Source organism: Manis javanica, chromosome 13 (genome assembly GCF_040802235.1).
Source record: "Manis javanica isolate MJ-LG chromosome 13, MJ_LKY, whole genome shotgun sequence".
In the NCBI taxonomy this organism is placed as follows: Eukaryota; Metazoa; Chordata; class Mammalia; order Pholidota; family Manidae; genus Manis; species Manis javanica.
The window spans coordinates 32,772,129-32,785,731 of NC_133168.1; the positions used below are offsets into that span (position 1 = coordinate 32,772,129).

Sequence of the window (13,603 nt, forward strand, 5' to 3'; positions counted from 1 at the left end):
CACAACAAAAGCCAGTCTTGCACAGGGAAGTGCCTGGCACCGGGAGTCTCTCTTCCCTTCCTCATTCTGTTGGCACATATCTGTATGAAATCATATAGGAGTAACTGAAATGGAATTTTATAAGGCCACAGCCATTTTAATCTAAATTTTACTTTTGTGCAGATATTGACTACATAGGTATTGCACAGACTGAGTACAGGATGGAGAATGACTAGTTATCTTAAAGAGGACTGTAACGGGTACTGTTATTCAGTTAAAACTATGTACAAGATTGAAACTTTGATATACTGATTAAGCATCGTTAGGATTTATCTACCTCAAATGGGACTTACGATTGATTTCTCTAAGATCTTACTCTGCCCAGAAGTCTCAATGCTATGTGTCTCCATCATAAGTCCATAGTTTCTATTATATGATCAAACTCCCACTCTCTCTTCCTCACTCTTACCAGATGACTTCAAGAGTCATCAGAGGGGAACTCTCATCTTCCCACCAGCAAATCTGAAGCCATCCCCTTCCTCCCTTGTTATAGTAAAGGAGTAGGTCTCTCTCAAAGACCAATTTCTCAGCATGTGCACTGTATCCCCACCTCCTCCTGCATTCTTAGGGACTTCATTCCATTCATTATTCTTTCTCTTTTCTATTTACATTTTCCTTTCTACCAGATTAATTTCCACAGCAGTCAACTTTGCTTTATTATCTTCCATCCGAGACAACACAATCCAAAGCACATTAATTATATCATCCCTTTAGAGGTACTACTTGTCTATCTAAACTTTTTACCCAGTCAAGTTTCACAAAAAAGGGACTATTTATGCTGTCATCATCTTCATCTCCCATTTACTCAACACACTAAATCTGGATTCCATTCTCAACATACTACCAAAGCTGCTCTCGAGCCTATAACTAGTAATGCCTGTATTCAGCATACACAGTGCTGTTCTGTAACCAGCAACACCCAGTGTGAACTTTTTTTCAGTCTGTCTTTCACTTCTCAAGAGCATTTGACAAAACTAATCACTCTTCTTTGACATACTACGTTCTTTGATTTTCCTAACACTACACTCCCCTGGTTTTGTGTCTACTCTCTGGGGGTTCCTTCTCAGTCTTCCTTGCTAACTAGGCTCTGTAGCTTACCCAACCTCTTGTTTTTTCCTATTCATACATTTCTATTGTAATTGAATTTAATTTTAATTTTAATTTTATGTTGTGTCATGTTATGCTTTTTTTCACCTTTATTAAGGTATAACTGACAAATACCTACCCAGCCTCTTAAGGCAGAAAGTGTGTGCCTCTGCATTCTCTTGTCTTTTTCATATTTCTATGACTTGGCTTTAGAAAATACTTACATATGGAACAATCACAAATCTATATTTATATTCGAAACTAGTCTTTGAGCTCCATTTCTATATCAGCATTTTTATCTTTACACTGTAATATTTTATAGGCATGTCAAAAAATGTCCAAACTAATCTCTCAATCTTCCTCCCCAACCCATGTGAACACTTCCCTCCTCAGATGTTTTGCTATTTCTTTTATCAAAATACAACTCTCCACCTCTTTGCCTCTCTAATGCCTACTTATCCTCTAGGCAGCCATTAAATGTCACTTCTTCAGAGAGGCCTTCTTTAATCCTCCTAACTAAATTAGACTACCTGATGTATGGTATATTTCCTCTCAGAGGACATATGGCCATTTAAAATTTAGATTCCTGTTTGTAATTTTTTTGTTCAGTTCTCACTTCCTTCTCCCTCTCCTGTGAGGTTAGAAGCACCATTATCAACTCCCTTACCTCTTCAAGTCTGCTCAAAGTTTATCTTCTCAGTGAGTCCTTTCCCACCTTCCACATAGAATTTGAACCCTGCACTGCCATCTGCCTTACTTTGCTCTAGTCTCCCCACAACATGTGTACTCCTGTTCCATATAATTTGCTTGCTTGTATTTATTAATTTTTTTCTCCCCACTCTAGAAAGTAGGTTCCATATAGATTTTTTGTCTCTTTTGTTCACTGATATGTTCCAAATGCCTGGCACATGATAGAAATTCAGTAAATAATCTGTTATATAAATGAGGGGCTGTGTCTGTTTTGCTATACACTATATTCCCAACTAATTTATTTATGTGGAATTAAAGTTCAGGTAATATGATACATAAGATGAAAAATGGAGCACACCACCATAAACATAGCAGGATCTTGTATTTTGTGAATGAATGAATGAATGCTATCTTACTTTGGAATCTACAAAGTGGACATCTTTTTTATTGTGTTTTAAGTACACAGGTAATCTCATCTTTCGTGCTCTTTGTTCATATTCTAAGAAGGTTTAAGAAATAATAAAATGAAGTGGAATCTGCATGAAAGGAAAGACTAAGCCCCTGCTCCTCTCTGGTGTCAACTGATGTCTAGTCCTCTTCCTGGTACTTAGCAGGAGCAGAATAAATCCTTTAGGAACAAATGACTGACCTATCAGTGAATCTATGCCCTCAGTGGAAGGCTAGCCAGCACCATGATCTAGTGGAAGCAGCTGGGATTTGGAATCATGAAGCAAGTGATCTCCATTCCTGGCTCTACCATGCTATCTGGCAACTTCCCTGAGCTTATTTCTTCACCTGGTGAGGGGGAGGGTGAAACTAGATGATCCAGTTCACCTGAACTAGATGATCTACTTAATCGTAAGCTCCATGAGGCAAGGGGCATCTATTTTGTTCACTAATGTGAAAACAAGGCCTAGGTCAGTATGTCTGGCACACACACTCAAGAAATTGTGGAAAGATCTCTAAAAATTCCTTCCAGAGCTAACATTTTAAGAAAAAAGAACTTTGAAGTGTCCTAAATAAATGGTTTTTCTAGAAGAAACTATACACAGATTATCATCATCCTAAAACTATCCTAGTGCTTAATGAAGAGTACAACTGAAATATAAATGCCTGAGGTTGGGTTGTTCGTTTTTATAACAACTTTACTGAGGTAAAATTCACGTACCATACAATTCACCCACTTAAATTGTACAATTCATGATTGTAGTGTATTTTTAGTGTATTTACGGTTTTTGCAACCATAAACACAAATTTTAGAACATTTTCACCCCAAATAGAAACCTACCTTTTGCCTTTTAAGCAGTCAGACCCACCTCCAGCCATCCCTCCCAGCCCTAGGCAACAACTAATATACTTTATCTTCTGTACATCTGTCTATTCTGTTGCCCAGATATTTTAAAAATTAAAGTATCATTAATATACAATATTAATATTGGTTTCAAATGTGTATCACAGTGGTTCAATATTTCCCGTGATTAACTTATATTGTGGCTGTGAATTATCCTGCCCTTTTATCCATGCCACCAACTCTCTCTTGCTTGGCAACCAGCAGTCACTGTGTCTGTGAGTCTAATGATGCTTTATATTCCACAAATAAGTTAAATCATACGGTATTTGCTTCTGTTTTGCTTTGTTTTTATATTCCACAAATAAGTTAAATCATACGGTATTTGTCTTTCTCCTCCTGACTTATTTCACTGAGCAAAATACCCTTTAGATCCATCCATGTTGTTGCAAATGGCAGGATTTCCTTTTTATGGCTGAATAATGTTCCATAAATGCCTGTTTTCTTCCCTTTCAGTTAGTTACAGCCATTTACCCATTTTATATTCTCACTATGACCTCTTAGTCATAATTTATACAATCCTTACTTACATATTTAGTGCTTTATTTGAAACCTTTAGCTCTGGGTGTGACACCACCAGAGTCCTGAGGAACTACATACTTACACTGTACAACTTACTACTGGCTCCAGTCTTGCTGGTCTTTCCCTGCCTTGCTGTAGTTCCCGAGGCAGAATAACCTCTTCTCAATTCCCAGCCCTTCCTTCCTCGCCGCTCCTGCTCCTTCGTCCCCACGACCCCCCAACTCCTGGCTTTCCCTGGGCAGGTCCTACGCGGGGAGAGGTTGGGGGGAGTTTGGCCCGGAGCTCAGTGTCCCCTAGCAGCTCCCCGCAAACTGCCTTCCCCTGCTAGTTACTGGCAACCGTCATCTTCCCAATCTACGCTAGCAGTGCGCTTTCCTAAGGAAAGGAAATCATCTTTTCTACTACAAACTAGGAACCGCTGACGCGGAGTGAATCTAAGTGTTTACACTAGCTTTCTAGCCCTGGAGCTGCTGGGGGGATTGACTGGCTCCCTCGCGCCCCACGAGCTCGGGGTCCCCCGCACCCCGCCCGGGCCCGCCCCCTCGCGCGGCCATCTGCTTCCCGGTCTGTCTCCGCGTCTCCAGCTCAGCTCTCTCCCCATAGCAGCCGCCCTGCCCCCTCCACCCCGTTGGCTCCGCCCTTTCCCCCTACCCCCGCTGGGGGCTCCAAATCTTCCCTGGCCGTTGCCAGGGAGACAAGCCAATACCAGGCAAATAGGCATTCGAGAACGAAAAAGGCGGAAAGCTACAGTACGGCAGCCTGGTAACAAAGGAGCAATAAAAGAAGCCCCCAAATGGAGGGCTATGGACGCGTCTACAAGAAAATCCGAATGCGAGAAAGCAATTACCCCAAGTTAAAATGGGGAAGGGGATGCAGAGGGCGTGACTCACGATGAGGGTGGGGGAAAATCAACCTCCTTAACTGAGATTTTGGGAATCGCCTGGATGGTTGTTTTTGATGAACCCAGTTGGCTTTTCAAGTTGGAACTCCGCTAATAGAAGGGATTTGCATCCACCGCTGTGTCTGGGGTCTCCGGCCAGGCCAGTGGGCTCCCTTCAGGGTGATACCACGTTTGGCAAGATACACTTATACGGAGACGTCTTTCCATCAGCCCCGGGGAATATGACTTCGTGACTGAACGATGCATCTGAAGGAAGTGGACAGTGAAAGACGAAGCTTCCTGCAACGATGTGCAGCTTTAAAAGCAATACTTCAACAGTTATTGGCATGAACCAACCATCTTTTTTCACTAAGAGTGTGACCCATTTCCCTACAATGAGCAGAAAATAAAACAGAATTCAGAGCCAGCACCAGGAAAAGTGAACCATTCCCTCGACTGCTTACCTCCATAAGCGAAAGATTATGCACTGCAGGATCGCTACATGTAAACGAGAAAAGATGGTCTCATTTGGACAAGAGCGAAAACTTTGGAAGCAAAAATGTAGCAGAACGCTTAGACTGTATCCTTGATTTTGCCCCTTCCCTCCCCCTTTTCTTTAAATCGGTGCCTTATCTTTCACACACAAATAGTGTCTGATACTTCCGTGGCAGGGGTGCAGATGGAGGCACCATGTGTGCCCTTATAGAAGATTTTTCTCTAACCCAAGTTAGACTTGGAAGATTCAGGGATCATCTTGTTATCTCTCAACATACAATTTCTCCTTAGACCTGTCGTCAATCCAATTGTTTAGAATTTCATCGCTGCTGCTTCCCTCCCAGGAGCACATCCGATTGCTTGCACAAACGTTCAGAGTCCATACGATCCTGGCACTCGGCTGAAAACGACTCATATCGACGCGAATTGCATCCCAACTGTAAATATAGATTTCTGCACTTGAGGCTGTGTCTCATTTCCCCAGAGGAAAATAATTATGTCATTTCATACAGTGATAAAATGCAAACGGTTTCGATCTTTTGTAAATGGCCCTCACTTTGTATTGTACGGGGGTATCGCTAATTGGACATAGTCGGGGGTGGGGTGGGGTGGGGGGATTTGATGAATGCCACAGGCCAATCTCGAAATATTGTATTTCATGTCAGCGTGCGATAGGGGAGTGTGGCTTAGGCTGCTTGCCGCTGTTGAATTTTCCACATCTGGCCTACAGACCTAATAACAACTCGCGATCTCGTTTGATGAAATTCGATCTTCGTGGTTTAAATACCTTTCTATTTGGGGCGACCTAACATTTGCAACCGTTAAAAAAACAAACTCTGTGCAGTAACTGTGAATCCAATATGGAACAAGGAGAAAGAAAACATTCTACACACGACTCCCAACCATTGTCTTTAATACTCGCATATACACATAAACACACGGGGAAGATGGGGGAGGCGGGCGAGCGGAGAGAGACGGACGCGGATATAGACCTACAGGAGTCAAAGCTAGTCACGTTAACGCTTTCTCCGCCCCCATCCAAAAGAAACCCCCTCCCGCGTTAATTGATTACAAACAAAACAAGCCAATCAAGTGATGCATTATTATTTTCAAGCAGAGAGGCGAGAGGCATGCATTTTTTAATTGATTTATTTATTTGGAGGACATTAATGCTCTGTCTGAGGCTGATTTTCAAACCATTTGCAAAGCGCGGCTCCATTGTTCACCCTTCGTGCAGGCCCCGCCCCCTGCTTTGGGTGCGGCGCGCCGATTGGCCGGCGCGCGCGGGGGCCGCGTCAGCGCCCGCGAGCCCATTCATCTGTGCACTTGGGCGTTGGACCCCGCATCTTACTAGCAACCAGGGAGATTTCTCCATTTTCCTCTTGTCTACAGTGCGGCTACAAATCTGGGATTTTTTTATTACTTCTTTTTTTTTTTTTAACTACACTTGGGCTCCTTTTTTGTGCCTGACTTTTCCACCTTTTTCCCTCCCTCCTGCGCTGCTGCTTTTTTACCTCTTCGACCAAAATTTTTTTATCCGGAGTGTATTTAATCGGTCCTGTTCTGTCCTCACCACCCCCACTTCCCCCTCCCTCTGGTGTGTGTGCCGCCGCCGCTGCCGCCGCCGCCGCCGCTGCTCGCCCCGTCGTTACACCAGCCCGAAGCTCTTTGTTCACCTCTTGGATCTGTTGAGTTTCTTTGTTGAAGAAGCCAGCATGGGTGCCCAGTTCTCCAAGACCGCTGCGAAGGGAGAAGCTGCCGCAGAGAGGCCCGGGGAGGTGGCTGTGGCCTCGTCGCCTTCCAAAGCGAATGGACAGGTAAATTCTACCTGTGATTCTGGGTCATTTCTTTGGTGGCTTTCTTTAGTCCCGACGCTTCCCTTCCTCTTGGTCGCGCCCGATGCGCATTCGGTGGAGAGCAGCGCGGCCAGATTCCAGTCTGAAAGTTGAATGGAAAGCCATAGCCTAAATTGTTAATATCTCCTAGGAGGGGCTCTCCACTCCCCCCACCCCCCACACCTCACTTCAGAGGAGTAGTTCCGGAGAATCTTGACGAATTCCTGTGTAGAAGCGAAGAAAGAAGTAATAAATAGTCTAAAATGGCGTGTTTGAAGTCTGGCAGAACGTGACTGGCAGCTAGGTGCTATCCGCCCTCCCCCCCAAGCCAGGTTGCACAAAGGTGTTTGGGTTGCTTTCGTGTTTACTGTCGAGACTGGATCGCCTTCTCGATTCTGCCCTGGTGTGACGGTGTGGGGGCAGGGGGAGGGGCGGGGGGCATTGTGGATGGTGGGGGAGGAAGGACGGGAGGGAAGGGCTGTCTGATCGTATGCTGAGGCAGCGTGCCCCGGCTTGGAAAGGTGGCGACTGGAGCGGGGCAGAAGGGGTTCAGGATCTTAGGTGGGGCTATCCCACTGTTCTAAATCTTTATTCCTACCTGTCTGTGTAATTACCATCTTGAGTTTTAAATGGTATCCCCGGGGTAGGAAGACGGTAGGGTCCTTGAAGAACGTGTCCAGATGGTCAGGAAAAGACGGTTCATGTGTTTCGGTCGGGATTGTTTTGTGTGCTTGATTCCTTGGCCACTCTGGGGGCCGCCCCGGCGCTGCCTAGACCCAGGCGGATAGAGACTGTAGGGTGGGTGCGGGAGGTTGGCCATGGGTGGCTGCTTTGCAAACGCTAGGCAACCACCACGCCTCTTTTCCTAGAGCAGAGGCCGTGTTGCTTCAACTGTTATAACCTAATGGGAAAACAGCTCTGCCAAGAGGCTTTGAACCCGTTAAAAATGCAAAATGAGCTGGCGAGGAGCGCCTTGGCTTCGCAGAATCACGGGCGAAGGTGGGCGTGGAAGCAGAGGCCAGACCTCATAAATGATGGGTTTCGTACAGCCTTGCTGATTTTATTCCGACCAGAATCCTGTGAAGCCACCTGAGCTTTGTTTGAGGACTCTCACCTGCCCTGCGCGGTCAGGGCTTGGCGGCGCCTATGGCGGCCCCGCCCCTCGGCGCCCGGTTTTCCAGCGACGTCCGCTGTTCGCGGTGGAGGCGCAGCGCCCCCTACTGACCCCGATGGGCGTGGGGCCTCAGCGGTTCAGGCTGGAGCGCTGCAACGCCTCCTGCCTGGGACTTCACGGGGATTCTGAAGAACCCTTTAGGATTTAGGGAGAAAGGGGGATGTGTAATCTTGGCACAGACTACTGGCTCTGGCCCTGTGCCTTCTTCCAAAGGGCATTTGGCGGGTGTATCATATATTACGTGCTTCCTTTTTTACAAAGCCCTTAAGGCAAGGGCTGTAATGGGTTACCCAGTGCGTTCCATATTTCGGACTCGGCCCTTTTAAAGTCCGCAGGGCGTTTGTTGAGTGGTGGAGGCTACTCCTGTGCCTTTAGGGCATCCAAAAGGAGGTGCCCCCGTTTCTTAATAGAGCTGTCTGGGCACCCCAGACAGCCTCCCCATGAGAGGGTGGGGGAACTCCGAGTCCAGAGGCGCCCGCGGGGGCGCCGGTCCCCCGCTGCGGGGAGGGGCGGCAATGGCGGCGCTCTGGCCGCCCCAGTGATGCTCCCGCTCTCTCTGCCCCACAGGAAAACGGCCACGTGAAGGTAAACGGCGACGCTTCTCCCGCGGCCGCCGAGCCCGGCGCCAAGGAGGAGCTGCAGGCCAACGGCAGCGCTCCGGCCGCCGACAAGGAGGAGCCCGCGGCCCCGAGCAGCGGGGCGGCGGAGAGAGAGGAGCCGGTGGCCGCCGCCGCCGCCGCCGAGGCTGGCCCCGCGGAGGGGGACGCCGCCGCGGAGGGGGAGGCCGCCGAGCCCGGCTCGCCCGCGGCCGCGGAGGGGGAGGCCGCGTCGGCCGCCTCCTCCACGTCTTCGCCCAAGGCCGAGGACGGCGCCACGCCCTCCCCCAGCAACGAGACCCCGAAAAAAAAAAAGAAGCGCTTTTCCTTCAAGAAGTCTTTCAAGCTGAGCGGCTTCTCCTTCAAGAAGAACAAGAAGGAGGCGGGAGAGGGCGGTGACGCCGAGGGCGCGGCGGGCGTCGCGGCCGAAGGCGGCAAGGACGAGGCGGCCGCCGAGGCGGGCGCAGCCCCTGGGGAGCAGGCGGCGGCGCTGGGCGAGGAGGCCGCGGAGGGCGCGGCGGGGGGCGACCCGCAGGGGTCCGAGCCCGAGGAGGCCGCCGCCGCGCCCGAGAAGCAGCCAGCCGGCGAGGAGGCCAGGGCCACCGAGGAGCCCGGCAAGGCCGAAGGGGAGGTCGGCGAGGCCGGCCCCGCTGCCTGCGAGGCGCCATCCACCGCGGGGCCCGGCGCGCCCCCGGAGCAGGAGGCGGCCCCCGCGGAGGAGGCCTCGGCTTCGTCAGCTTGCGCGGCGCCCTCACAGGAGGCCCAGCCAGAATGCAGTCCAGAAGCCCCCCCGGTGGAGGCGGCAGAGTAAAAGGGCAAGATTGTTTTGAGATAATCGAAGAACTTTTCTCCCCCGTTTGTTTGTTGGAGTGGTGCCAGGTACTGGTTTTGGAGAACTTGTCTACAACCAGGGATTGATTTTAAAGATGTCTTTTTTTATTTTACTTTTTTTAAGCAGCAAATTTTGTTTTTTTCCCCTCTCACAGATCCCATCTCACATCATTCTGTTACCACCATTCCAACAGGTCGAGGAGAGCATAAACACCTTCCTCTGCCTTGTTTCTCTTTTATTTTTATTTTTTTTGCATCAGTATTAATGTTTTTTGCCTACTTTGCATCTTTATTCAAAAATGTAAACTTTCTTTGTCAATCTATGGACATGCCCATATATATATGAAGGAGATGGGTGGGTCAAAAAGGGATATCAGATGAAGTGATAGGGGCCACGAAGGGGAAATTGAAGTGGTACATAACATTGCCAAGAGTAAGGTGCCACTAGAAATGATGATGTAAAGGCTGTCTTTTTTTCTTTTTTTTTAAGAAAAGTTATTACGGTGTATTTTGTGAGGCAGGTTTACAACACTACAAGTCTTGACTAAGAAGGAAAGAGAAAACACCAATACCCAGATTTTAAAAAAGATCATACATAGTCTTAGGAGTTCATTTAAACCATAGGAACTTTTCACTTATCTCATGTTAGCTGTACCAGTCAGTGATTAAGTAGAACTACAAGTTGTATAGGCTTTATTGTTTATTGCTGGTTTATGACCTTAATAAAATATAATTATGTATTACCAGCAGGGTGTTTTTAACTGTGACTATTGTATAAAAACAAATCTTGATATACAGAAGCACATGAAGTTTGCAACTTTCCACCCTGCCCATTTTTGTAAAACTGCAGTCATCTTGGACCTTTTAAACAAAAATTTTAAACTCAACCAAGCTGTGATAAGTGGAATGGTTACTGTTTATACTGTGGTATGTTTTTTGATTACAGCAGACAATGCTTTCTTTTCCAGTCGTCTTTGAGAATAAAGGAAAAAAATCTTCAGATGCAATGGTTTTTGTGTAGCATCTTGTCTATCATGTTTTGTAAATACTGGAGAAGCTTTGACCAATTTGACTTAGAGATGGAATGTAACTTTGCTTACAAAAATTGCTATTAAACTCCAGCTTAAGGTGTTCTAATTTTCTGTGAGCACACTAAAAGCAAAAAATAAATGTGAATAAAATGTACAAATTTGTTGTGTTTCTTTATGTTATGATAAAATACTGAGACTTCTAGGTCTTAGGTTAATTTTGAGGAAGATCTGGCATGCCATCAAGGGTAAATTTTCTTGTGGTTTTTAATCTGAAGCTTTGAAATTCTGAAATTCATAATCATCTGTGTTAGATTACAAACAGGAAGATCTTAAAACATTCCATGTCAAATCTGTTGTTTATCCATTTAGTTTTCATTTTAAAACAACAGTTATTTTCATTGTAGTTATATAGCATGTCAGAATAAATCATTTAATACAAAAGTGGTAAGACCTAAAGACTATTTAAATGTCTTATATGAAAATTTAATTAAACTACATTTTTTGTCATACAGGTCTAGAAACTTAAATTTTTACTGGTGAGAGTCTGTTTAAACTGTATATGGGTCATTAAAAGTAGCCAAATGTGTTTCCAAAAACTGATGGTGTATTATCTGCCATTGTTGCTTAGTGCTTGGCTGATTTCCAGATTATTGCTTAGATTTTGTGCTATACCTTAGGAAAACAGGCTTATGTAATGAAGTAATGGTGATGAATGGCAACATTGTCAGTTTATGGGCATTTAGTACTTGCCTCAATAGTTGCAAACAATATTTTTTAAATGAGAGTGTGTGTTAGCATGTTGTTACTCAAAGGAAAAGATGATACTTATATAGAATAAGCCTTACTAGTTTACCACCTTTGGTCTTTACCACCCCATAACTGGATTTTTTTTATTTGCTGGACCCTAAACTGAATTGAACTTTAAGATAAAGATGTGTACCAAATACCATTACTACATTAAGTGTAAGAAAACTTGTTTATGGACACTTGGCTCTGCTGTTTCTGAGCAGTGTGCCTTGAAGGGTTCACAGTAAGTCAGTGAACCATATCTGTAATATCCGAATGCCAAAACTTAAAACTTACTGTGAAAAAACTGGATTTTTACGTGCTTTTAATTGGAATAATGGATCATAAGTAATAGTCTGGGATCTCCTTATCAAACGCCCTTCCCACTAATAAAATGAAATAACATTTGGAACTTTTAGTTGGGTTTTCTTGATCTTGAAGGATTTTTGAAAGTTAAAAGTTAAATCTGGTAACCAAAGGATGGTTTTTTTATAGGGTCTTTCTCGCCCTACCTGCCAACTTTTTTCAAATACCTACTTGGCCAAGTACCATACCTGGTACATGGCAGGACTCAGAAAAGGATTTCAGAAAGTAGCTCCTCAATAGTCGAAAATAATGTGTAGCCAACTATATTGCTAGGTTTGTTCTTTTAACAGCTGGAATTTATTAAGATGCGTTAATTTTTATTTTAACCATTGCCTAATACACTTTGGGTGGTATTGATGGAGTGGTGGATTTTCCACCAAGTGATTAAATGAAATTTGATATATCTTTTCATCCAAAGTTTTGTACATCACATTGTTTTCTAATGGAAAATGTTAATATGGCTTTTTGTATTACTAAAAATAGCTTTGAGATTAAGGAAAAATAAACTCTTGTACAGTTCAGTATTGTCTATTAAATGTGTATTGGCAGTATGTATAATGGCATTTGCTATGGTTACAGAATACTTCCTCTAGATTATAATAATCATTTCATCCAATTCCTATTGCTTGTAAAATAAAGTTTTACCAGTTGATATAATCAATCTTGCTAAAATAAGATTTCTTACAAATTTAATTTTAAAATCCAAGTTTTAGAAAAAAATCTTAAGTCTGAAGTTTTGATGGTAAGTATCATTTTAAGAGACTTGGGAGGTATGCCTGACATTATACTCAAGATTAAAAATTCATTGAAGGTGAGTCATGCTCACGAACAATTACGAAACTGAATACATTTGAGAAATTGCCTTTTATGTTTTGTCATGAATATAAACAATTTTTGCAATTAATAATTTGGGGGGAGGATGCTTTTGTATTCAGACATTTTAGGAGGGGAATATAGTTTCACATTGCCCAAGTTAGCTTTGAAAATTAAAAAATTCATTAAGTAACAGGACTGTTACTAGCTTTTGTCCTTTAATCATTCACTGCAAATTGACCAGTTTTTTTTCCTTTCCATTTACCAGCATTATGAAAGGGCTTAAAGCATAGTGTACCAAATAGTTTTAAAATGCTTACAACCCAAAATTTCCCAGTCCCTGTAGATTCAAGTTTGAGCATTCTTTTAAGTTACACTCAACAATGCTATTTTTAAAAATGGAAAATAAGTAGTTTTAAAAAGTGTGAGTGTTAACCATATTTTACGTTCCTGCAAAAGTGATAAAATTACTGGTCCTGAAATACCCAGTTGTTCTTCTAAACTGCTCAACATCACTTTAAAAATGTCTACCTTACCGTAAGATTTAGCAGCTACAAGCATATAACATAACGGCAAAATTTCTAGAAATCCTGATAAGCCCAGTTCTAGTGTTTTGATAAAATTAGAGCATAAGACTAGTTAAGTACTACCAATAAGTGAAAAATGAGATAATCTTTGTCAATTGCTGCTATTGCAACTTCTCATTTCTGGGGAAAGGTGAAAGGCAGCATGATTACTCACCACTAGGGATTTAAATATATGTAACATATTTCAACTGAATTTGTTAAATTAACCTTACTTTCTTCCGAACAAGTGAACAAGTGTCCTTAGGTTTGGAAATGTGTTAAGAACTGGATGTAGTGCTAAAGTTATGTAGCTGGGTAATTAGTGGGTAGAAAAGGAAATGGATTCTTGGGAAGAGTTATAAATTGAAAGCCTAAGAAAGCTCTCAAAGCAAGTCTTAGTTCAAATGATACCTGTGTTTTGGAAAGCGATAGCCAATACATTTAATAATGATAACCACATATGTAATTATAAACTTACTTAGTAACAGTATATTTTAAAAAGAAGGAAGAGGTGAAATTAACTTTTATATATAATTTATGTATCC

The 13,603-nt window shown here is 43.8% G+C and overlaps 1 protein-coding gene and 1 long non-coding RNA gene across 2 annotated transcripts; one reads left to right on the top strand and one right to left on the bottom strand.

The window, feature by feature from the left end:
* The first annotated feature begins 6,366 nt into the window (after positions 1 to 6,366).
* MARCKS (myristoylated alanine rich protein kinase C substrate) lies at positions 6,367 to 12,200 on the top strand. Its single transcript, XM_037002887.2, has 2 exons — positions 6,367 to 6,877; positions 8,637 to 12,200. Exons 1-2 carry the CDS (start codon positions 6,776 to 6,778, stop codon positions 9,474 to 9,476), a joined length of 942 nt encoding a protein of 313 aa, XP_036858782.2. The 5' UTR covers positions 6,367 to 6,775; the 3' UTR covers positions 9,477 to 12,200.
* LOC108384412 (uncharacterized) lies at positions 6,861 to 8,630 on the bottom strand. The gene is made up of 3 exons (XR_001850015.3): positions 7,494 to 8,630; positions 7,084 to 7,119; positions 6,861 to 6,998 (listed from the first exon to the last, which is right to left on the bottom strand). It is a non-coding gene; the product is annotated as an uncharacterized lncRNA (long non-coding RNA).
* Positions 12,201 to 13,603: the final 1,403 nt, after the last annotated feature.